Raw genomic sequence first — 25310 nt, 5'->3', positions numbered from 1 at the left:
GTGATGAAACAAAAGTCCACAAAGTGGACAGATCACTAAGGTGATGAAACAAAAGTCCACAAAGTGGACGGATCACTAAGGTGATGAAATATGAGTCCACAAAGTGGACGGATCACTAAGGTGATGAAACAAAAGTCCACAAAGTGGACGGATCACTAAGGTGATGAAACAAAAGTCCACAAAGTGGACGGATCACTAAGGTGATGAAATATGAGTCCACAAAGTGGACGGATCACTAAAGTGATGAAATACGAGTCCACAAAGTGGACGGATCACTAAGGTGATGAAACATAAGTCCACCAAGTGGACGGACTACTTAGGTGATGTGACATAGGTCCACAAAGTGGACGGATCACAAAGGTGATGCAATTAGTCCACAAAGTGGACAGATCACTAAGATGTTGAAATACATGAAATAAAGTCCTTGAGATGGACGGACTGTCCTACATGAAATAAAGTCCCAAGGTGGACGGATACAATAGATGGACGTTTTCGCAAAGTGGACGTATACTGGCTACGTTAAAATTATCTACAAGTCCATTAAATACGCGATATATTTAAAAGTGATGAACAACGCCACAAAGTGGACGGTCCGCATAATAAACCCCTCAAAACAGACGGAGAAGGAAAATCCTCACCGATGTAAAAGCTCAATCAACACAAGATAACAAGTCTGCAATGTGGACGGATAATCACAGATTAACAAATATTCTCACAAAAATAATCCCTCAAGAAGGTAGACGGAGTTTTAAACAGAGCACCAAACAATTATAAAAAGCATGTGAACTTTTAAGCCAAAAGCCCCAAAGGCAAATGTTCAATACAAAAAAAAAGGGGACGGTTTGTCTTAAAAAATGAATAAAAAAGAAAGACGGATTGTTCACAAAATAAAGTACATATGCATCAATCTTTCTTTTCTTCAGCATCTGGGACATCCTTCGACGGGGCGGACTCTCCGTCTCCCTGAGCAGCACCGTCTCCAAAAAGGTCCTCCGTATTTTCGGAGGCGACGGGGAGGGCAGAAGTCTGGGCTTGGTCCTCAAGTTTGACCATTGTCAAGTCCAGCTCTGGATAAGCCTTCTTGACTTGACGGAGGGAATCATCGAATCCTTGGAGGAAGGAGTCCGACAGCTCGCCCAAACAGGACTCCGAGCATCGGTACTCCTCGACGGCTGCCACTTTAGCCTGACGGATCTCTTCTTTGAGTTGTTTTATCTCAGCTTCTTTGTTCTCTATGACCGTCAGCGAAGTGGCCGTCTTCTCCTCAAGCTCCTTCCTCGCCTGCTCAGAAAGCTCCAGCTTCTTCCCCATCTTGGACCTCCATCTCTGAAGTTGTCCGAGCTCTTCCTCCGTCTGCTGCGCCTTCGCGCGCACCCGGTCCAAGCTACTCTCACGGTTGAGACACCGGTCAAGTAGTCCCTTCATCATGACCAAGGACTGCAAGTAGAAAAGAGACCGTCACATAATGTAAGTAACAGGAAGAATGAAAAACAAAAACTTATTTGACAAACATAACCAACCTGAGCGACGGCGAAGAGGCCCGTCTCCCCCATGGCCTCCGTCGAATGGTTTCCCAGGTCTTCATAGTCTTCTGCCGTGATGATGGACGACAGTTTCTCCAATGCATACTTGGAGTCATCACGAAGAAGGGAAGGGGGTCTCTCTTGCTTACCGTCTGGGACCGCCATCAATCCTTTGCCCTTCCCCTGCTTCGCTGGGGTGACGGCCTTGTTACCCTCAGCCATTAAGCCAACCACAGGTTCAAGAGAGACCTTTGGTTGCTTAAAGGGACGGTCGGATTTTGTCGTCAGTTTCCTTTTAGGGATTGAAGCTGATGCCTTAGGAACCTCCTCGCCGGATTCCCTCTTCTTGACGGCTTGGGACTTGATCAAAGCTCTCCTCTTTGCGTCATCCATCTCTGCAAATAATGACGGATGAAATTAAAACAAAATAGAGCAAAGTAAATGACAAAGTAAAGTTGACGGGCTTACGTTTGTGAACTCGCTCGTCGTATCTTATCGCTTCTTGGGTGGGCTCAGGACCGTCGCAGTACCAATGTATGGTCCTCGGGTTCACCAACTTCGCCCAAGTCCTTTCCTCCGGCGTAGTCTTCTTGCAAACCTTTTCAAGGAAGCTAAACTCCTCGAGGCTGACTTGTGGGCGCCGTCTACCTGCAAAGAAAGATGATCAAGATATACACATATAACTGGACGGATATGAAAAGCAACACAAAATTTAGACGGATGCATACGTGTCTGATTTATAACTGCCCAAGTTGTGTCGACGGGCATGAACTCCGTCTCCCCTGGATGGTTCATCCATCTATCACCCTCCAGGAAGAAGTACCGACTCTTCCAGTCTCTATTTGAGTCTGGGGTCTCAAAGATCACCTTCAACAAGGGGCTCCGACTGGCAAAACTGTACATCCCCCTTGATCCAGAAATCTCGTCTGGACGGTAACAGTGAAGAAATTCACGGACCGTCAATTTCCTTTCCCCGTTTGACATTGCACCGTAGAGAATCTCCATGGCTATGAAGACCCTCCAGGCGTTAGGGGATATCTGGGTGACGGACAACCCCAGATACTGCAAGAGTTCCCTATGAAGGGTAGAAAGCGGGAATCGAAGTCCAGCCTTCAATGCCTGTTCGTACACTCCTACACCGTCTACCCCTTCGTAATAACACTTCTCCGACACATATGGTAGACGGATGGAGACATAGTCTGGGATTTGGAAGTTGGTCCTGAAGGTGCTGAAATGTCTCTCCCTGATGACGGATGTAAACCTATGAACAGTCCACTCTGGCAACATGATGAACTGCCTTAGTCCATCAGCGCCTACAACGGACTCCAGTTGTTGATCCCCGTCATCATCGGAACCCTCTACTTCGACTATCTCCACATCCTCATTTGTTGAGGATGAAGAGGAGGCAGACGGACTCCTACTTTCGCCGGGGCTCTCTTGGTCTTTATGACCGGACGGGTATACATCCTCGTATTCCGTCCCATCACGAACCACCGACTGGTTACTTGACGCACTAGACATTTCCTACAATTGACAATAAAACCTAAGACCGACGGGTTTGAAAGTGTTGACGGGTATGGAAAGCCTAACAACAATGCATGGAAGAGAATGTAACTTGACTATAGTAAATTAGAAGCACTTACCGAACTTAGCAGAGGACAGGTGACGGTTGGTGTAATCAGCGAGTATTCGTCCTCGACGGATTGCACAGATAAGGTTGACGGCTTTGCTCTGACAGGGTTGACGGCTTCGCTCTGACAAGTGTTTTCTGAGTGAAAATTGAAAAATGAAAGAGTGAGGCGCCTTATATATATAGGAAGTGCACGGAAGACGAAGCGACGCTTCGATCCTATACAACGACCATTCAGAGAGTGACACGTGGCATGCTTAATAAATGCTGACAACCTGTCAGTACGTACCAACAGATTTGTACCTGCCATGTATCCGTCAACTGGATGATTCTCCCTTTGACGGGTTGATCCAGCTAGGACCGTCGTTCTATTTTGCATGAATCCGTCATATCCATATGTAAGGATCGTCACCCCACTGATCCTTTGACCTTAAAGGTGACGGATCATCGGGGTGAAGGGGGCAACTGAAGATGATAAAATATTGGGCATGATGGGCTTACCTTAATGGGCCTGACGGATTGGGTCTCTTGGGCCTGCGTAGGTATGGTCCCAGCTTTGGAGGCCCATCACTACTGACGCAGCAAGGGCCCATGATCCGGTAATGAGAATCCTTGCTCACCACGTTTGGAAGAATTGGGAATAGAGTCCCACATTGAAAAGATGTGGGAACCAAAAAGGGAAAGTCAACCCCTTATCACTATAAAAGGCGTAATACCCACAGAAATCGAGGTATGCTTTTATGAACCCTCTCTAACGCACTAAGTAAAACAGAGGAAGTCTAACTTGACCGTCGGAGAGTCTTTGGCCGGCACCACACCGGTGCTCTCTGAAGGATTCTTTAGTTTGTTTCGTCGTGCAGGTTCAATTCGAGTCGCGAGTACGGTGTGACCCATTGGTGACGGTAATCGACGTCATCACTTACTAATTAAACATTTATTATTTTATTATATATAAACATTTTTTGTCGACCTTGCTCAACTATTTTATTTAAACTATAAAATGGAAACCTCTGATTTTTTTTGTTAATATATATATATATATATATATGTGTGTGTGTGTGTGTGTGTGTGTGGTGTAGAGTTACCAATAGTGTTAAACTATGTTAGTTAAAACTAATTAAAAATCACCATCATTTTGAATAAAGCACCCAATACCAAACAAATTCTAATTTTTTTTTTTTATTGACCTTTTCTAAGTTTTTTTTTTTTTTTTTAGAATACTAAGCATTTTTAACACACACACGAAGAGAAGAGAGAATGTTTTTTTCTAAGTAAATTTTAAATAAACTAAGTTTTTTCCCCCTAAATTATCTGTTGACTTTATATTTATTAATACTTATTAACTTAAAATACAAATCACATCATTTAAGTTTAACAGAAATTCATTTCATGCTTCATGCTTAATTTCATTAAAAATTTGTCACTTAAAAAAAAATATTTTTCTCACATGAAAAAATATATAAAATTAATAAAAATATTTTTTATGTGATAGTGCTTTTTCAAAAAAATATTTTTTTCGTTAGTTAATTGCATTTTTAACGGCAATTTTTAAGTAGAATTAGATGAAAGGCTTAAATGAAATAAATTTGAAACTTAAGGGACTCAATTGAACAAAAGTCAAGTTATTACTTTGAGAATTTCACTCAAACATAGATGGTGCAATTTGCATTTTAGCCTACTTATTAACTAAAATTTTTTATAAAAGTTGCATCCCAGAAGTCTAGTTATGCAAAGTGATTATATTCCTCTACGCCAAGTGGTTAGATTTTCTTAGTTGTACATGTCATTCTTTCATTACATAGATCTATATAAGTGTTGCAGGTTATACAACATAATTTCGCAACGTGACTAATTATAAATGCATTAAAGTGAACAGCTTATTATTTTAGACTATATATGATTTTTGACTATGTCGTTCATTGCATATACATAATATTGATAATGAGATTCTATTTTGGAACAACTCAAGATAAAACAGAGCAATCTCAAATTACTTCTGAGGGGCTTGTCTATGCACACACGAGGACAAACAAGCCACGAGCAAATAGGTGGTGGATATGGCTCACAGTGGCAGTAGGAGGAATTATTATCACCTTATCGTGCTTATTATGCTATGAAAAAGTGAAAAAAGTACACAAAGCAGAAGGTAATTGATATTAGTACTATAGATTGTCTAGATATACTATTGATTATAAAGTAGTAACAAATTTTTAAATTTTAGGGGAGAGAAAGAAGAAACAAAAGATGCTCTTACAAGAACTTGGAGGTAGTGCAATACCTTCCACTATCCATGACAAAGTGAAGAAACAAAATAATGAGAGGCAAGCAAGCCCTGACTTGCGAATCTTTAGCTTTGAAAGCATTTCTCTTGCTACAAGTAATTTTTCAGCTAAAAATAAATTAGGAGAGGGTGGTTTTGGACCAGTTTATAAGGTTCTCTCTCTCTCTCTCTGATACCTTAAATTGTGTTCGTTTGATTTGATTGAATTATTTGATTGTGTGTTTTGTGGGTGTGTGATGAGTTGCATATAAGGTATTTACAAAAAGGATTTTGGTTTTATGAGAGCCTCTATTGCAACTTGATTAATCCTTTTGGAGTATTAGCATAGAGGTTTGTTTGGAATCAGCTTATTTTGTTGAAATTGAATTTTTTTGCTAAAAGTACTGTAGATAAAGATAAAAATTAACTAAAATAATACAGTGAAACTCATGAATAGTACCAAAAAGTGCAATGAGACCCATAAATAGTAGTAAAAATAAGCTAAATAGTAAAATAAGTTAGTAAAAATAAGTGTTGCCAAACGCACAATAAATATGGCTAGCTCTTTCGTTGAGTCATACAATTGATATCAAAGAAAACCTAATAACACAATGTGCTTAAGGGCGATACAATACAAAATGAGCCTTCATAGGGTTGCCAAAAATTAATTTTAGTGTGAGATATTGTGATACCCCAAATTGTGCAGATTTAATTGGATTGGATCATTTGCATGTGTGTCATGTGGGTAAGTGCTGAGTTGCTAATCAGGTGTTTAAAAAAATGATCTTAAGTTTGTAAGAGATTATGAGAATCCCCAAATATAACTTGACTATTTCTTTTGAGGTTCATAAATAGTAATAAAAATAAGTTAAATAGTAAAATAAGTTAGTAAAAATAAGTGTTGCCAAACGCACAATAAATATGGCTAGCTCTTTCGTTGAGTCATACAATTGATATCAAAGAAAACCTAATAACACAATGTGCTTAAGAGAAATACAATACAAAATGAGCCTTCACAGGGTTGCCAAAAATTAATTTTAGTGTGAGATATTGTGATACCCCAAATTGTGCAGATTTAATTGGATTGGATCGTTTGCATGTGTGTCATGTGGGTAAGTGCTGAGTTGCTAATCAAGTGTTTAAAAAAATGATCTTAAGTTTGTAAGAGATTATGAGAATCCCCAATTATAACTTGACTATTTCTTTTGAGGTGTAAGTGTAGACATAATTAAAACCTTCCTAGAGAATTACACTTTGTGCATGTGATATAATTTTAATAGTGTTAGAATAATAGTTAAATAATTAAATTCACTAATACATGGAATTTTTAAGTTTTTTAAATAAATGGTATGGCGGATAGTGGAAATAGGGTTTAAAATCATGAACACCTAATCTAATAGTATAAACAAATTACCTACATAAAGCTCAAAAATGGTGACTTTAACCACTTAACTACTATTCTAACCAAATCTACCACCTTAATCCAATTCTCTCTTTATTTATTTATTATATTTGTGGTTCAAAATTTGAACTTAAGACCTAGCATAGCTTGCTAATCCAATTAGTCAAATCATCACTTGAGCTTTGCCCAAGGCCTAGGTAGAATCTTGATAGAAATTTAAATAATGAAAGTTGAAACTGATTTAAGATAAAGTGAGTAAAAATTGACTAACATATTATACTTTCAGAGTAAAATATCTGATGGGCAAGAAATAGCAATAAAGAGACTCTCGAGAAGTTCTGGACAAGGATTGGTAGAGTTCAAGAATGAAGCTATTCTCATTTCCAAACTTCAACACACTAATCTTGTGAGACTTTTAGGGTTTTGCATTCAACAAGAAGAAAAAATATTAATCTATGAGTATATGCCTAACAAAAGTTTAGACTTCTTCCTATTTGGTAGGACTTATGTTCATTACAAGGAAAATTTTCTTATGTGACAATTTTTTTTTTCTTTTGAATGAAATCAATCAATACTTATCATTTGCTTGCAATTATTTTCTCTTCTGAGTCAGATTCTACTAAAAATTCTTTATTAAATTGGAAAAAACGCTTCAACATCATTGAAGGTATTGCTCAAGGACTTGTTTATCTTCACAAATATTCAAGACTAAAAGTAATTCACAGAGACTTAAAAGCAAGCAACATTTTGCTTGACGAGGAGATGAATCCAAAAATTTCTGACTTTGGCATGGCTAGAATATTTGGGTTGAAAGGATCAGAAGAAAACACAAATAGAATTGTCGGAACATAGTAAGTATTCATTGCATTTTAAGTAAGCATAATATAATTCTATTTGTGAGTGTATGTTTTTGAATATGTGTTGTGCATAAATTAAAGTCTATTGATCAATTATTACTTCAGTGGTTATATGTCTCCAGAGTATGCCATGAATGGTGTTGTTTCAATAAAAACTGATGTATTCAGCTATGGAGTCCTACTATTTGAAATCGTGAGCAGCAAGAAAAATAATAATCTCTATCACTTTGAGTCGCCACTTAACCTTATAGGATATGTAAGTTTCTCACTTAAATCTTCTTTATTTATACACAGGATTTCGAACTTAATAGTTAACATTTTGTGTACCACTGGACTTGTATCAGGCATGGCAATTATGGAATGAAGGTAGGGGTTTAGAGCTGATAGACCCAACAATATTAGATGAATCATGCCCTCATTCAGAAGTATTGAGATGCATTCATGTTGGTCTTTTATGCGTACAAGACCAAGCATCTGATAGACCTACCATGCTAGATGTTGTTACTATGCTTTCAAATGAAACTCACCAACTATTTCCTCCAAAACATCCTGCATTTTTTATCAACACAGTTCAGGAAGAATCGTCAGATGTTTCTAAAATTAAGCCAAGAAAATGTTCCATAAATAATGTCACGATTTCAGAGATGGAAGCCAGATAAATACTAAAATACACTAATTTTGTATCAATTTAGTATTTATATACATGCCTATTTGATAAGGCTAACCCGATTGTGACTACAAATCTGTAGTCTTGTGTTAAATTTTTTATTGAATTAGTAAGGGGTGTAAGCCTATACTTGATTGAGATCATCTTTCTTCTTGATATAAACAATGAGAAGAATTATTGATTCTTGTGTGAGTTATTGATTATAATTTATATTGGATCAGATTGATTATGACGAGTATCATTTTGTGTCTTATTCTGTAGTATTGAATTGGAAGCCCAAAATCTGTTTCTTTCCTAAAGGGGAATTTGATAGGATGGCCCATTGTGTCCATATATGTTCTTATTATGTGCGGAGGGCTCACAATCCTCTTGAGACAAGGTGAGAACGAGAATGAGCTAACACGGAGTAACTCTAAGTAAAGTTAACCCTATTTAATTAATTTATTTATTTGCAGGTGATAGCCTTTTATTTGGCTAGATTAATGTGGAGAATTGCAACAATCTTTTCAAGGTACTCTAGATTTATGAACAATCTATGGGCCAATAGGTTAATAACGAGTAAACTGATATTTTCTTCACTATGAATATGGAATTTGATATGACATGACAAAAGATCTTTTGGAAAGGATTTAGCAAGATACTTTTTGGACTATTAATGATCATTTTTGGAGGAGACATGAATTGAAGGAAAGTTGCTATCAAAAGCGGGTAGAGATGTGATTATTAAAGCAGTCATACAATTGATCACAACCTATATAGTAGGAGCTACTTTAAATTGTCCACTGCATTATGTAATGTGTTAATAAGATGATGAGAAACTTTTAGTAGGGGTAAGAAAATCACGAGTGAAGGAATCATTGGAATAACTGGGGTTCATTATGCAGACCTCAATGCCAAGGGAGGTTTGTTTTTCATGAAAGTAGGGCTGGCGATTACTGCAGAATACTCGTTCGCTATATTACATGGTGTTTATTCTGAATTCAAAAATTTTTTAAAGACAAATAAAGAATTTAAGAATATTTTTGGTACCTCAAAGGAAACAGAATCACATTAAGGTTCCATAAGGCTGACACAAAACATAGAGGTATGCTTAGCCCAATCTCTAACAGCGCCTAATATGAAGCCGCTAACCCCAAAAATAAAAAAATAAAAAAATAAAAAAAAAAATTAAAAAAATGATAGTCCTTCAAAATTCTATTGCTGCTGTTCAACTATTACAAAGTCTTTCCATCCTATAGAGTACTTTCTTACCAAATTTTAGTGAGTTGCTTATCCCTGGTTAGAATGATCATGTTAGTTAAGCCTGTCGTACTGCCTCCATTGCTGCCAAAATTGTTGCTTGCACCAGATTGGACCTTTTATGGATTGACAACCTTTGAACAATCCATTCCCCTGTGTCTTTTGCTAGATATGTTATGCCTCCTCTTCGCTACTTGTTTCTGTTATGTCCTGTTATCAGTAAAAGAATCTGCAATCCTGGTTTGTTAATCTGGAGACCTCCAATTTGTTGTGACTTTGCCGGTTGGATTTTATTTTCCTCCATACTGAATGCTTTTTTTTTTCTTTTTTTTTTTTAAAAGAGTTACTTGCCAATCAAAATATTTCAACACGTTAAATTATCCTGAGTTTTTTTTTTTTTTTTTTTTTTTTTTTTTTTTTTTTTTTTTTTTTTTTTAAATTTAGAGTTTAGAGTTACTTGTCAATCAAAATATTACAACTCATTAAATTATCACGAGGGTTTGGGATCTTACCTTCAAATAACAAACTAAGGCTATACCCTAGTCACATAGTTTTAGCAAAATTTATGCAATAAAATTTATATAAAAAAATTTCAATGAAAGTCTCATTTGCTGGAGTGAGCCAACATCTCTTTTAGTCTCCAAGTGGAATAAAGTATGTATTTGAGGACAAGAATCAAAGGATTGCACCTTGTCCCTGGAGAATGCCACCAGAGTTATGGGTACTTTTATGGTGATAATATTTGTTAAGACATATGTGATTTTATGTTAGGAACATATGTCAAACTAGTATTGGCTAATCCTTTGACAAAATGTACTTTATTTGTAATTGGGTAGATTTAGGATGTGCTTAATACTTCAAGGAACAAAATTTCAAGTTCAAGTGTTAAAACCATGCAAGTATGTCCAAGAAACAAGTGAGAAAGTGCTGGTTTTTAAAGCTCGACAACTAGCATCTATCGAGGTTTAAAAAACTACTAAAGCTAGAAGCTCGACATCTTGCCGATAGATACCCTACTATTGAGGTTTATGAAAAACGGATTTTCAGTTCTATTTTGCAACCAATCCGTGAGTATGTGTTTAGGCTTTCTTTTCTTACAACCCTAAACATATATAAGAATTATTTTAAATGCTGTAAAAGGTTGCGCAAGGGTGAAGCAAAGTTGTGTTCATGCAAATTGTGACCGGAGATAGAATTTACCCTAGTTCATCTTTCTTTTGAAGAAGCTGCTGTGTTTGTACACCTTAGGGTTTTGTGACCAAAGAGTTTCGTGATCTTCATTATGTGATGAACTAAAGAACTTTGCAACCAACATCTTTCTCAAGTTGGTGATCAAGTCGCGTACTGGGATCCGCGCATCTATTGGTTAGTCACGTATTAGAAGCCGTGCATTCAAAAGGAGAGATTGTCACTATAGAACAAGTCCAATTGGGTATTGGGGTAAGGGTTCAACTGTAGGTTGGTATAAGGTACTGGGATTCCTTTACTTATAACTGCTTATTTTGATAATAGTGAATTCTCGGGAGTGGTGACCTTAAAATCACCTGGTGGGTTTTTTGCTGTGTAGGTTTTTCCCATTCGTAAACAAATCACCGTGTCAATTTAATTTCCGCTGCACTTTAGTTAATTGGCGATTTTTTATGCTATCACGCACTTTGCATGTTAATTAACTTAATTAATTCACTTTACTTAATTAATTGGTTAATTTATCATAAGGGGTCAATATATTCTTGGTCTATTAAGTGGTATTAGAGCAGGCACACTCTGATTAGGTGTTAATCTTTATTGTGTGATCCATTGACCCCTGTTTGTCATGGATAGAGGACAGTCTCTTATTATACCGCCTTTATTTGATGGCACTAACTATGCATACTGGAAAGTACCCATGAGAGTTTTCTTGCAATCATTAGATGAAAAAGTGTGGCAAACTGTGGAGATAGGTTGAACCAAGCCTACGGAAGCGCTGACCGATTGGTATGATGCTAAGATCAAGGCGGCAAACTTCAAAAGTAGAGCATTGAATGCTCTATTTAGTGCAGTCACGAATGAGGAATTCAAGAAGATATCCTCTACTGAAACTACTAAGGAAGCATGGACTATTCTCCAGACAACCTATGAAGGAACCAAGGCTGTCAAAAATTCAAAGTTTCAGAGGCTTACTATGAGCTTTGAAGAGATTAAGATGGAGGAGGATGAGTCATTCGCTGAGTTCTATGCCAAGCTCAAGGACATAGTGAACTCAGCCTTTAATCTTGGGGAAACCATTCCTAAATCCAAGATTGTGAGAAAGGTGCTCAGATCTCTACCCAAGAGATTTCATGCCAAGATCACCACAATTGAGTAATCAAAGGATATTGATAAAATTCCTTTAACAGAGTTAGTTGACAATCTGCAAACCTATGAGTAGGGGTTGACGAGAATTGGGAAAACAAGCAAAAGCAAAAGCATGGCATTGAAGGCCAAGAGCAATGACACTGATGAGTCTTTAGATGATGAAGATTCTAAGATGAAATCCTATATCATGAGGCAGTTTAAGAAGTTCATGAAGAATGCCAATGCGAAAGGATTTGACAAGGACTAAAAGCAATCTAGTTCTTCGCAGTTCAAGAGTCAGTACAAAGGGAAGAAGGATGCTAGGGATGGTGGTCAATACACTGTTCCCTCAATACCAAAATGCTTTGGGTGTCATGGTTTCGATCACATGAAACAAGAGTGCCCTACATATCTCAAGACTATTGGGAAGAGCAAGGCACTTGTTGCTATGTTGAGTAACAATGAGCCTAAGGATGATTCTGATAATGAGGATGATGGAATCCTAAATGCCTTTACTGCTACTGTAAATCCTACTGAAATGATTGTTGAAGATGTGGATGAAGAAGAGGAATTGGTGGAGTCTAAGTTTGAAAAGATGAATGAACAAGATGACATCCACACAGCCTATGCAAAGTTATACAAGGTCTTAGAAATGTATGGGAAGTTGTATAGGTTGGCCACCAAGAAGCTAAGTGAAGTGGAGCTTGAACAAGAAGAAATCTCCACAAAGTTTGATGAAGCAAATTAGACCATTGGAGCACTGAGATTTGAGAATAATTTCTTGGCTGAAAAGACCAAGAAGCTTAAGGCAGAACTGTCCCAAGTCAGAGCCCAGTTGGAAAGGACTTCAAGTGCAAAGCTTGATGAGATTCTCAGTCTTCAGAAATCTGCGTCCGATCGAACCGATTTAGGATATGATTTCTCTTCTCCTAGTATTGCTTCTGCTAGTACTATTGTTTTGGTTCCTTTTACTGATAATATTGAAACTGAGAACAATAATGTTAAAAATGAATTAGCTAGTAAGAACATAGACTAAGGTAAATATATCTTGGGTGCTCCCCCCAAGCTTGATAAGAAAGAGATTAGGAACCCTAGAGTTAAGAAGGGAAATGCTCAAAAGGCCAAATAGAAAAAGTAGCATTTTTGTCATCACTATGGTGCAGGTGGACATACTTAACAGAGCAACAACATGATTGCTTCGGGAAACCAGAATCAATTTCCATCCTCCTTTGCTCCTCTTGGAAACCTTCTCAAAACCCTTATGTTCCTTTCGAACTTAAACAGTTTAAATTCCTCCCCTTCACCGCCGGATCAAGGGTTTACTAAACGGAAAGGTTCTTCCAAGGTGTAGAAAGAAAAAGGCTCCAAGTGATTCTGTCACTTATTCTCTCTCTCCCTTTCTTTTTTATTTATTTAATTTTTTTTTTTTTTTGCATTACTTGTGTGTTTTGCTTTCATGTCTTAAGTCAATCTAGTTTTATGCATTGCTTTGTTTAACATGTTTTTGTTTGTTTACTTTTCAGTTTTGTTTTATTCTGTTTTTCATATAAAAAAAATTTGAAAAATCAGGAAAAAAAAAAAAAAAAAAAAACAAAAACAATGTGTGTTTGTGTACATTGGTACTTGTGTACCTTGGATGGCCATTAAAATAAAGTTTTCTAAACTTTGTATGATTTGTAACTTAGATGAGCATCTCTATGCCCAGCTAAGCAAGTGAGCTTTATGGCTCATGTTTGTAATGAGTAAGGTTAAGTAATTTCTTGTGCTTAACACTCATATCAATCTTTTTGATGGAAAGGACTAGAAAATCCTAAGAGAAAGGCATAAATAACCATCTCATCACTGTTTCCCGCCAATCATGAAATGACATTTGTATACTTTGGTATAGCAAAAGTGAAATGTCAAATGCTTAAAATCATTGGGCATTTTTTTTCTATCTCTTATATGCCCATGCATGATTTGCTTAAAAGAAAAAATATGCAAAGAAAAATAAAAGCAAAAAGAATCAAAATGCTTTACATATGATTGCAAGCATGTATTCTAGGAGATGTGGGAGTTATAAGATATACCTCGAAGGTGATAGTCCTCATCAAACAGTTATGATTGTGTGTGAGTTAAAGTGATTTTCCCATACCTCAAATCGCCATAACATATAGAGACTTATGCAATCTTGCGATGTTTTTCACACACAACATGCAAAATTTTTTGCTACTTTTAATACATATGCAGGTGCAATTTGATTTGGCCATCACAAGGAATACTTGTACAAATGTATGCTCACTAAACTCTCTTAACTTATTTTTGAAATATAAAATTGGTTAGACTTGTTTAGTGTATGTGTGTGTGTCTGTGTTTTGGATCTATGTGCTTAACATTTTTCTTGTTGAGAGACGATTCTGAGAGATTAAAATGTTGTTTGGGTCTTTGGTTGTATAGCATGCTTGATTGCATTCATATCTGTGTTTTTCTCTTCTTGAAAACTGTTTTTAAGCAATCTCGACAGCTAGGCTATCTATCGAGACCCTTCAATTGCTTTTTATTGCATTCTCAATAGCTGTTTGATCCATTGAGATACTGTAAGGTTGAATTTATTCAACCATCTAATTGGCTTTATTCCGTGCCAAATTTGCTTGTAATTCAGCATTTAGTAACCCTGTATTTAAGTGGGATTGTTGTAAGGGTAGTGAGTGAGATAGTGTGAAGATTGCTCAAGAGTGTGCAAGAAAACAGAGTGTCGCGGCTGGGACTCGCGACTGGACTCGCGGCTTCAACCCGCCAGAATCTGCACACGTGCCAAGCATGCTGGAAGATGAACAGTCATGCTAGCTGGAGCACTACAGGACAAAACAGGACAACTGGCCATACGGTTAACTCGCGACTGGAACTCGCGACTTAGTCAAGCCGTGAGGTCAAGCCGCGAGCCACCCCTGTTTTGGAAAAACCTGACGTTTCGCATTCCACTCCTCTTCAGTATAAATACCCTTTTAACCCACGATTGAAAGAGAGCTTCCGGAGAGAATTTTGAGAGAGAAACCCTAAAGAAAAACCAGATTGTTTTATCCACAATCTCTACCTTAGAGTCTCATCAAAATCCCTCACTCTCTTCCTCTCCATTGTCAAATCCTTGAGAGGCCATTATACCAAACCTGGTTCTCACCATTATCATCTCTGTGAGACAGACGTTTGGAGTTCTGGGAAGCAGTTAGGAAGGAGCCAATCTTCATTGGTTGATGCTACGGTGTAGTAGCGGAATCCGGAAAGCTAGAAAAGAAAAAGGTTCGGCGCAACCTCGTTGGAGCAAGAAGCTTGGAGGGCTTAGGTGCATTGGGTAGATTAGGCTTGGAGGGTCTATTGCTGTCCTTGTATCCCAACTGTATTTTCTAGTGGATTGATTACCGCTTGGAGGGCGGCGGAGAGGTTTTTCGCCGAGGTCTTCGGTTTCCTCTTCGATAACACATCGGGTGTTATCTTTGTGTTTGCATCTTCCTTCCTCTCTATCTCTGCCTTTATATTATCTGCTGTGATTTTATTATGTTATGGCTTAGATAGTTTTTAACCAATTTCATATTATAGCATATGTTAAGTTTCCGCACACTTGTTGTTTGACATATTGCTTGTGTTGGTTAAGTTGGTTTTTGGGGGTCTAAACGTTCAAAAGTGTTTTTGTACACGTTTTTGAACTTTCAATTGGTATCAGAGCGGGTACACTTGTTGTGGTTTAAATACCTAAGTGTGATCCTTGACCCCTTGTGTTTATTTGCCATGGATTGTGCTTTGTATGCCTCTTTGCATGATTTGGTTGGTGATGAATGTAACATGCCACGTGTTTGTGAAAATGCCTCTATGAGTGTTAATCCTCATAAGTGTGATGACATGTTATTTGAATCTATTGGTGTTGTTGACAAACTCTTGAAGAAAAATGCTAAGAAGTTTCAAAAGAATTTGAGCAAGTTATTTTGTGAAAAGGATGATTTAATTGCTAAGCTCAATGAATCCAACAAATTGGTTGTGAAATATAAAAAACTTGCTGAAGATTCTCTTGAAAAGCTAAAAGAGTTTGAATGTTTGAATATGGACTTGGATGCTAAACTTGTTTTGTCTAACAAACTTGTTGATGAGTTAAAATGTGAAAATGAGTCTCTTAAGATGCATGCCAAGTGTTTGATTGCTGAACCCATTGATAAAATGGATGATAATATGTGTTGCAATCATGTTGTGGTACCCGATCTTGTGCCTAATGTGTATTCTACCTCTAAGGACAAATCGGTGTACGTTCCTCCACATAAAAGAAATCAAAATGTGGAGAGAAAGGCTGTTAAGTCAAAGCCTCTGTTTAGGTCTCAACCTAAGGCTTTGGATGGATCTAAGTTTGTTCCAACTTGCCACCATTGTGGTATGATTGGTCATATAAGACCTCAATGTCATAAGTTGAAGAGGGAACAAAACCATATTGCTAGATCCCTTCCCAAAAGGCCTAGTGGACCTAAACACATTGTGTGTCACCATTGTGGTGCCTTTGGTCATCTAAGACCTCAATGCTCTAAGTTTCATGCTTTTAAAAGAATCAAAAGAAAAGAAAAACTTGAGCTTCTTGGAAGTTGTGCTAAAAAGGATAAACCGGATTTGAGTGATAATAGCATGTTGTTAAAGAAAGTGTTTAATGCTCTTAACTCCTTGTCTATGTGCATCTCCGGTTCTCATTCTTCCAACCCTCGTCTCACTTCTCATGAGACACTCATTCCAAACAATTGTTCTGTTTGGATGAGGAAGGGTTCCTATGGTTGAGCTTTTGCTCCTTTGGTCCTTGATCTAATTCTTTCGATCTTTGTAGGACCCTTCATGCATTAGATGCTTCATTGTCATGCATTTTGTGCATCTTGCATTTATTTGTATGCATTGTTTTGTTTTTTATCTTACTTTTATATTTCAGTTTTGTGTGAGTAAAAAATCCAAAACCACATAAAAAGTGAAAAATTCAAAAAGTTTGATCGTATATGTTTGAGCACATATCACATGTGAGTTTGGCCTTGTACCTTTGTACAAATGGCTTTGTGCATTTACGAGCTTAGCTTGTTATTTTTTGCACTTATATCTTTGTGGGAAAAATCTTGACGTCTTTGTGTGATTGTTGTAAATCGATCTTCAAGCTTGTCATGAATGATTAGTCAATAGTCATGTTGGTTTTGATACATGCGTAGACTTGTGCTTATATCTCTTCCCACTCTTTTATTTTTATTGCTTAAAGAGCTCAATAAATGTAAATCTCAAAATGAAAAGAGATAATGAGCTGCAAAAGCCGTCGCACATACTAGTATTCGACTAGGAAAAAGGGAAAGCGACTTAAATGAAATTGTATGATGCCCAAAAAGCCAAAGGCTTGTTCATCAAATTGAAATATCACAAATTTCAGGCATCGATCTCAAAATGAGATGTTTTGATTCAAAATGATCAAATGTTATGAATTGTAAAGAAGCCAAATGAAAAGCTTCATCATATGTAATCATTTTCTTGTGGGAGGTCATATATGTTCATTTCTATAATTGAGATAGACCACTTGACTTAGCACTAGTTGTGTATGACTTGATTGAATTGATCATTGAAGCTTCACTCTAGACTAAGGACTATTCCACATTTGATACACACACACAACACACATGCCTAATGTTCAATGAATGTCTTATTCATTTGTTAGATTGTACTTGTCTAAATGTGATGTGTGTGTGCTCAATCTTATATTGATTAATCCAAAAAGATTTTTGATCATTTTATATGTTTTTGGAAGTGATTTTTATCACTTTTTGTGTTTATGTTTAGTGCTTACTTTGTTTTTCAATGTTTAAACATGTTCTGAATTGAAAAACAGGTGTCAGAGTTTTTCGCGGCTCAGCTGGCGACTCGCCAGTCGCGAAACCCCAGTCGCGAGCTCATCCAGAAGCTTTTGGCGACTCACTCGCGGCTTGCTCGCGGCTCACTCGCGACTCGCGAAGATTTTCGCGGCTGAAACTCGCGGCTCGCGGCTGAAACTCGCGGCTCGCGGCTTGCTCGCGACTGAACCTCGCGACTCGCCCAGTCGCGAAACGCCCAGAAACAGCTTTTTAAAGGGCTTTTTGTGAGAAACTTGTTTTAAACCTCTCCCATCCTCTCTAAAACCCCTCTTTCAATATTTTTACATCAAAACCCAACCATTTTGAATGGTTTTTCATTCCATTAACATTTCTAAGGTAATTATAAATTCTTTTCATTATTTTTGATCCTTGGATTATGTTTTGGAGAGTTTTGTGCTCTTGGTTGGGATTTTTATCATAGGGGTTGGGAAAAACTTAATTTTTGTCAAATTTCTTTATGGGATTGGTTTCTTTTGTTGATATGCATTGGATGTTGGCCCCTTGTGGCAATTAGAACATGTATTAAGGGTGAATTTCATGATGTTCATGCATTGTTTCACATTATTGTTCATAGTGTGCATGTTAGGTGTTTGATAAAATGTCTCTTAGGCATTTTCTCGCTTGTTTGGACTCCGATAAGTACCAAACTTTGGGGTTTCTCATGTTTCCTCATTAGGAACATGTTTGGTTCATTGGTTGTGTATTTAACACACCTTGCCCCACATGTGCATTTTTCATGCATTGGTCATGCATTGCACTTAGCCACCTCTTGCACACACCTTTGCTACCCTTGTCATGCATTGGTCTTGACCTTGCTGTTTTATCCTAGCATGTCATGTCTGTCTTATGCTTTGTAGCATTTTACTTTGTCATGGGTTTGAGCTTCATTTTCTCATTCATCTTGCACCCCTCATGCATCATTAGCATTGTTCATACCTTCATCTCTTGCCCTCGTTTCTTCTTGACCCTTTGTCTATTCCTGACAAAAAGGGGGAGAGTATACTCTAGAGAATGTTTCGGAGTATTTTGTCATTTTTATATGACTCTTGTGCACATCCTTAGGGGGAGAAATTCTATTTCTCATGCACATTTGTAGGGGGAGAGATATTCCATAGGGGAGATGCATATACCAAGGGGGAGAAGACATTGTGTTAACTAGAAAACCTTGTTCTGTTTGTTTTCTTGTTGGCTTTATGGTGATTTGTGTTATGCTTTGGTGTTCTCATTGCATCATGTTTGTGCTTTGGACATGCATATATCCCTATGTTATTATGCTTCACTGAATGCATGTTCAGATGATCATTTGCTTTGCTATGTGATCAGTGTAGTCATTTCTATACTTGTTATATTATACTTGTCATTTATTACTTGCTTTACCTTGAGGGTCTAATGTGTTTTGTGCAAGTGTTTCAGGGTACAAGTATATATATGTTCCAAGTGCATCACAGCTTCTCATCACTTTGAAGGGGAGATATTTTAAGCACTTTTAGTTTATATTGTTTAAGTTTTTATTCAATATAATGTGTTTGTACCCATATGCTTTTGTAAGCTTTGAGGGTTTATGTTTTATGCATAGTTTGTAGGCCTTGTGGTTTGTACCATGCTTAAGTGCAGCCTTTATGCTATGTGAAATCAGTATTTTAAATCTAAATGTTCTGCATTGTGGTTTATGTACTGTCACTCTTGTGCCCTTGTAGGATTGTTCCTAGATGCATATGCCTTGTGTGCTATGCATTGGTTGAGTGTTGTACATACAAGTGTCTTGCCTTGTGCTTGTTAACTTGTATGTCCTTGTGTTCATTCCAAGTGTGAATGAACACTGTGATCACTACCTTGTGGTGTTCACTTGGTTGATCAAGCCATGGTTTGTTCATTAACTCCATCTTATGCTTGATCTTATATTGACAGTTTCATATGCATTTATAATTTTCTGCTTACAATGATCATGGTGTATTGTTGTGTTTCAGGAGTTTATGTTCATATGATTCAAGTGCTTCACAGCTTCTAGAATTAGGTGTGAGTGAGTTTTGATCAACTGTTCCCAACTCACATGTTAAGTCTAGAGTCTGTTTTAGGGTTTTGTCACGGAATAGCCAAAGGGGGAGATTGTAAGGTTGAATTTATTCAACCATCTAATTGGCTTTATTCCGTGCCAAATTTGCTTGTAATTCAGCATTTAGTAACCCTGTATTTAAGTGGGATTGTTGTAAGGGTAGTGAGTGAGATAGTGTGAAGATTGCTCAAGAGTGTGCAAGAAAACAGAGTGTCGCGGCTGGGACTCGCGACTGGACTCGCGGCTTCAACCCGCCAGAATCTGCACACGTGCCAAGCATGCTGGAAGATGAACAGTCATGCTAGCTGGAGCACTACAGGACAAAACAGGACAACTGGCCATACGGTTAACTCGCGACTGGAACTCGCGACTTAGTCAAGCCGCGAGGTCAAGCCGCGAGCCACCCCTGTTTTGGAAAAACCTGACGTTTCGCATTCCACTCCTCTTCAGTATAAATACCCTTTTAACCCACGATTGAAAGAGAGCTTCCAGAGAGAATTTTGAGAGAGAAACCCTAAAGAAAAACTAGATTGTTTTATCCACAATCTCTACCTTAGAGTCTCATCAAAATCCCTCACTCTCTTCCTCTCCATTGTCAAATCCTTGAGAGGCCATTATACCAAACCTGGTTCTCACCATTATCATCTCTGTGAGACAGACGTTTGGAGTTCTGGGAAGCAGTTAGGAAGGAGCCAATCTTCATTGGTTGATGCTACGGTGTAGTAGCGGAATCCGGAAAGCTAGAAAAGAAAAAGGTTCGGCGCAACCTCGTTGGAGCAAGAAGCTTGGAGGGCTTAGGTGCATTGGGTAGATTATGCTTGGAGGGTCTATTGCTGTCCTTGTATCCCAACTGTATTTTCTAGTGGATTGATTACCGCTTGGAGGGCGGCGGAGAGGTTTTTCGCCGAGGTCTTCGGTTTCCTCTTCGATAACACATCGGGTGTTATCTTTGTGTTTGCATCTTCCTTCCTCTCTATCTCTGCCTTTATATTATCTGCTGTGATTTTATTATGTTATGGCTTAGATAGTTTTTAACCAATTTCATATTATAGCATATGTTAAGTTTCCGCACACTTGTTGTTTGACATATTGCTTGTGTTGGTTAAGTTGATTTTTGGGGGTCTAAACGTTCAAAAGTGTTTTTGTACACGTTTTTGAACTTTCAGATACCTTCTGGTTGCTCGATAGATTCTCAACAGCTTCCTCGATCCATCGAGATTCCTTTACTATGGACACCTCTCGATAGATACTGGATAGCTCTTCGACAGCTAAAAAGTGCCTTTTTAATTCTCGACACATCTCGATCTGTTGAGATTTATGCTATTTCTATTTATACGACCCTCGTGATTTCTGTTCACTTCTCCACGATCTCTCTCAATAGTATTTGACCTCTCAACTTCCCAAACTTCTCTTTTTCACTTAAATTCACTTTCCCACTCAATTTTCGGTCTCTAGATCGACTTCTTTCTCTGGTATGATTCTTTCTCATCCTTTAATCATGCATTTCATATCTTTTGACCTAAAATTTGGGGTTTTTGAAAAATGTTTGGGATTTTTTCAAACTTTTTGAGGTTTTTGCAAAATTTTTGGGATGGGTTTGTGTTCAAATGATGTCAAATCATCATACATTGCATTTCATGAGCATTTTAACTATATTGTCATGCATTTTAGATGTGTGCTATATATGTTGTCTTGTTGTGTGTTGGTAGGTTTAGATTAGGCTGAGCCCATGATGTATTTAGATTTGCACATCATATGCTCATGCATTTTCATGCATACGTACCTTCATTTCCTTATATTCTTATATATTGATGTGTTTGGTGCTTTTCTACGTGTCTGTCTTTCTCCCTCTCTCTTTCTTTTAGTTAGTTGCATCATGGCACCCAAACAAAAATCTACTCTATCCCAAAACTCTTTGCGTTCTGGGGCATCTTCTTCCTCTGACCCTACATCTTCTTCTGTACGGTTCCATGATGATAGAGCCCGAAAGGACTTCTCAGAGAACTTTTGTAGATGAGGCATTCATTCGAAACGCCATGTCATTCTGTTGGACTTTTCTGACACAGACGTACCCACTGTCATTCACGGTAGGGATTAGGAGTCACTTTATGACATCCCAGTCACTTGTCCCTCTGCGATCATACATGACTTTTACTCCAAATATGCACGGAATCCATACTTCAGTACCTTATTTCTTCTCTTGCATTCGAGGTACGTGCATCGTAGTTACTCTGACGATTGTCTCCAAGGTACTACACGTTCCTAGGGTAGCACATCCTAACTACCCTGGCTGTGAGCATTTGAGGACAGTGTCCAAAGATGAACTCTCGTCTCTCTTTTATGAGACACGTTCTTCTTGGGGTGACCATAAAAACACCCCTTACTCGGGCTTTGCAAAAGGTCCAAGGTTCCTTAACGTGGTGATGACATTTTTTCTTCATCCTTTGTCTCATTATAACTCCATTACAAAGCCCATGCTCGATTTTTGTTGTCCCTCTTAGAGGATATCTCTATCGACTTCCCTTCTCACTTTATTTTATCCCTCATAGATGTTTATAAGGATACAACGACCCGTGATAAGCTTATTTTTCCTTCGGCTATCACACGGATACTTTGCCATTTTTCCATCCCCTTTCCCGTCTCTCCTCATTCTTCCATGATAGGTGCCATAGACACTGCTACCATTCGACAAAACGAGGCACAACTCAAATAGAGGCAGCCCCAGACATAGACGGCAGCTCCTCTAGCTTCTACTGCTTCATCCACCTCCGCTCCTTCGTCATCTGTTGGTGGAGTGACACTTGAGGCCATCAAGGCACAACTTGTACGCATGGATGCTTGCCTTGACACTCTCAATGATGAGTTGTGTCAGGTGAACATCCATGTCAGTCGTATCGCACGACAACAAGCTGTCATGGGTGGTTTCACTACTACTTCTCCTTCTCCACCAACGTCCGAGGATGAGAGTGACAATGGCTCTGGTAGTGAGAATGTTGATGAGGATGATGATGCTAGCTCACCCAGTGATAACGAGATGTCTACTTAATGTACTTGCCCTTTGCTACTCGTGACAAAAAGGGGAAGTAGTTTTGAGATGAAAGTAGTCATACTCATAGGGGGAGGGTTAGTATAGGAGATTTTGTGATAGGGGAGTGTGTATATGAGGGATTTAGTGAGGATTCTTGTATCTTTTCTTTTCTTACGATTTTAGATACATTATTTCTTTCTATATTGGTCCTGTGACCACTTGACATACATTGTACTTATATTTGGTTTATATATATATATATATATATATTGATGTATGTTATTCACCTATCTTTCCATGTATTGTTTCTTTTCTTTCTTTATAAACATGTTTCTTATATGATGTATGCAATCTTATATTTCTATTTCACACTAAGATGCCTTGATGAGTTTTGTTTAAAGTGTTTCAGAAATACAGGTTGTCAAAGTCTACTTTCCATAAACTCTCTTCTTGCAAAATTTTTCAAGATTTTGTGCTAGAATAGATTTTATTATATTCAACAAGTGAATATGAGTTGAGTGATTTATGACTTCTCTCATATGTTCATTTGTTTGTTGTGGTTTTGTCATGGAATGCCAAAGGGGAAGATTCTTAGAACATATGTGATTTAATATTAGGAATATATGTCAAACTAGTATTGGCTAATCCTTTGACAAAATGCACTTTACTTGTAATTGGGTAGATTTAGGATGTGTTTAATACTTCAAGGAACAAGGTTTCAAGTTCAAGTGTTAAAACCATGCAAGTCTGTCCAAGAAACAAGTGAGAGAAAGAGCTGGTTTTTAAAGCTCGATAGCAAGCATCTATCGAGGTTTAAAAAACTGCTGAAACCTGAAGCTCGACAGCTAGCTCGATAAATTCCCTATCTGACAAGGTTTATGAAAAACGAATTTTCAGTTCTGTTTTGCATCCAATTCGTGAGTATGTGTTTAGGTTTTCTTTTCTCACAACCCTAAACATATATAAGAATTATTTTAAGGGCCATAAAAGGTTGCGCAAGGGTGAAGCAAAGTTTTGTTCATGCAAATTGTAACCAGAGACAGAATTTGCCATAGTTCGTCTTTCTTTTGAAGAAGCTGCTATGTTTGTACACCTTAGAGTTTTGTAACCAGAGAACTTCGTGATCTTTATCGTGTGATGAACTGAAAAACTTTGCAGCCAACATTTTTCTCAAATTGGTGATCAAGTCATGTACTAGGATCCACGCATCTATTAGTTAGTCACGTATTGGGAGCCGTGCATTCAAAAGGAGAGATTGTCACTATAGAACAAGTCCGATTGGGTATTGGGATAAGAGTTCAACTGTAGGTTGGTATAAGGTACTAAGATTCCTTCACTTGTAACCGCTTATTTTGATAATAGTAGATTCTTGGGAGTGGTGACCTTAAAATCACCCGGTGAGGTTTTTGCTATGTAGGTTTTCCCCATTCGTAAACAAATCACCGTGTTAATTTAATTTCTACTGCACTTTAGTTAATTGATGATTTGTTTATGTTACCACGCGCTTCGCATGTTAATTAACTTAATTATTTCACTTGGCTAAATTAATTGATTAATTTATCACAAGGGGTCAATACATTCTTGGCCTATCAATATTATTAAGAAACTTTAAATTATATAAGGTTAAAATCCAATGTATTATTTAACTTTTATTTTTAAGTATTTTGTCATTTTTTTTTACATTTAGTATTTTTATTGTTCATTTATTTATTAAAAATAAATTTACATTAATAAAATATTTTTATTAATGTATGGAGTCTATGGACAAATGGCTTTGAAGGCAAAAGACTCGTTGAATAAGTGGTGGAGCCACATGAGGACCGAATGGGGTCTTGGACCCCCCAAAATTTTTGAAAAAATAGTGTGTTTCATCTGTCACTGTTGTTTCTTGTTCGTTGACCATGGTTGTTTCTTCTTGGTCGGCGTTTACTGTGTCTTCTTGGTCGACCACTAATGCAGTTTCTTTGTTCACTGCAAATCATCATCTTTGTGATCTGCTAGTGCTGCTGCTTCTTCTTCTTTTTCTTTTATCAAGCTTTAACTTTTAAACTTTTGTTCCCAAACCTTGTCTTGGTTCCAACACCTTTGAATGACATTTCTTACTTTTTAATGTCACTTTGCTTCTTTTGTTTGCTTGTGTCAGCCAGATAAGATGGGTAGGTCATAGGTGCAAGTAATTACTAGGTGTGAAGAGTTTTTTTAGTACAATTTTTACTTTTTAATTCATCATTTTATGGTTCTAGAGTTTATACCAGTATGTGTAATATTTTATTCTTTAATTCATATTTATTTTAGTGATGTTTTTAAACTATATCCATTATTATTTTTATTTGTTAGATTATTGGGTCAATGTATATAGTTTTTTATAAATAAATATGATTAAGAAAGTATAAAGAAGTAATTAAGGGTTTATTCACATTAAAAAAATTAATGAATGGTTTATATTTTTAAAA

General features: G+C 37.4%; 1 protein-coding gene across 1 annotated transcript; it reads right to left on the bottom strand.

The window, feature by feature from the left end:
• Positions 1–768: 768 nt before the first annotated feature.
• On the bottom strand, positions 769–3527 carry LOC126725489 (uncharacterized). The gene is made up of 4 exons (XM_050430251.1): positions 2252–3527; positions 1992–2171; positions 1521–1918; positions 769–1437 (listed from the first exon to the last, which is right to left on the bottom strand). The coding sequence occupies exons 1-4, from the start codon at positions 3042–3044 to the stop codon at positions 904–906; spliced, it is 1905 nt and encodes a 634-aa protein (XP_050286208.1). The 5' UTR covers positions 3045–3527; the 3' UTR covers positions 769–903.
• Positions 3528–25310: the final 21783 nt, after the last annotated feature.

This window comes from Quercus robur, chromosome 5, assembly GCF_932294415.1.
Source record: "Quercus robur chromosome 5, dhQueRobu3.1, whole genome shotgun sequence".
Taxonomy (NCBI): domain Eukaryota; kingdom Viridiplantae; phylum Streptophyta; class Magnoliopsida; order Fagales; family Fagaceae; genus Quercus; species Quercus robur.
This window is presented reverse-complemented; position numbering and strand designations above follow the sequence as displayed.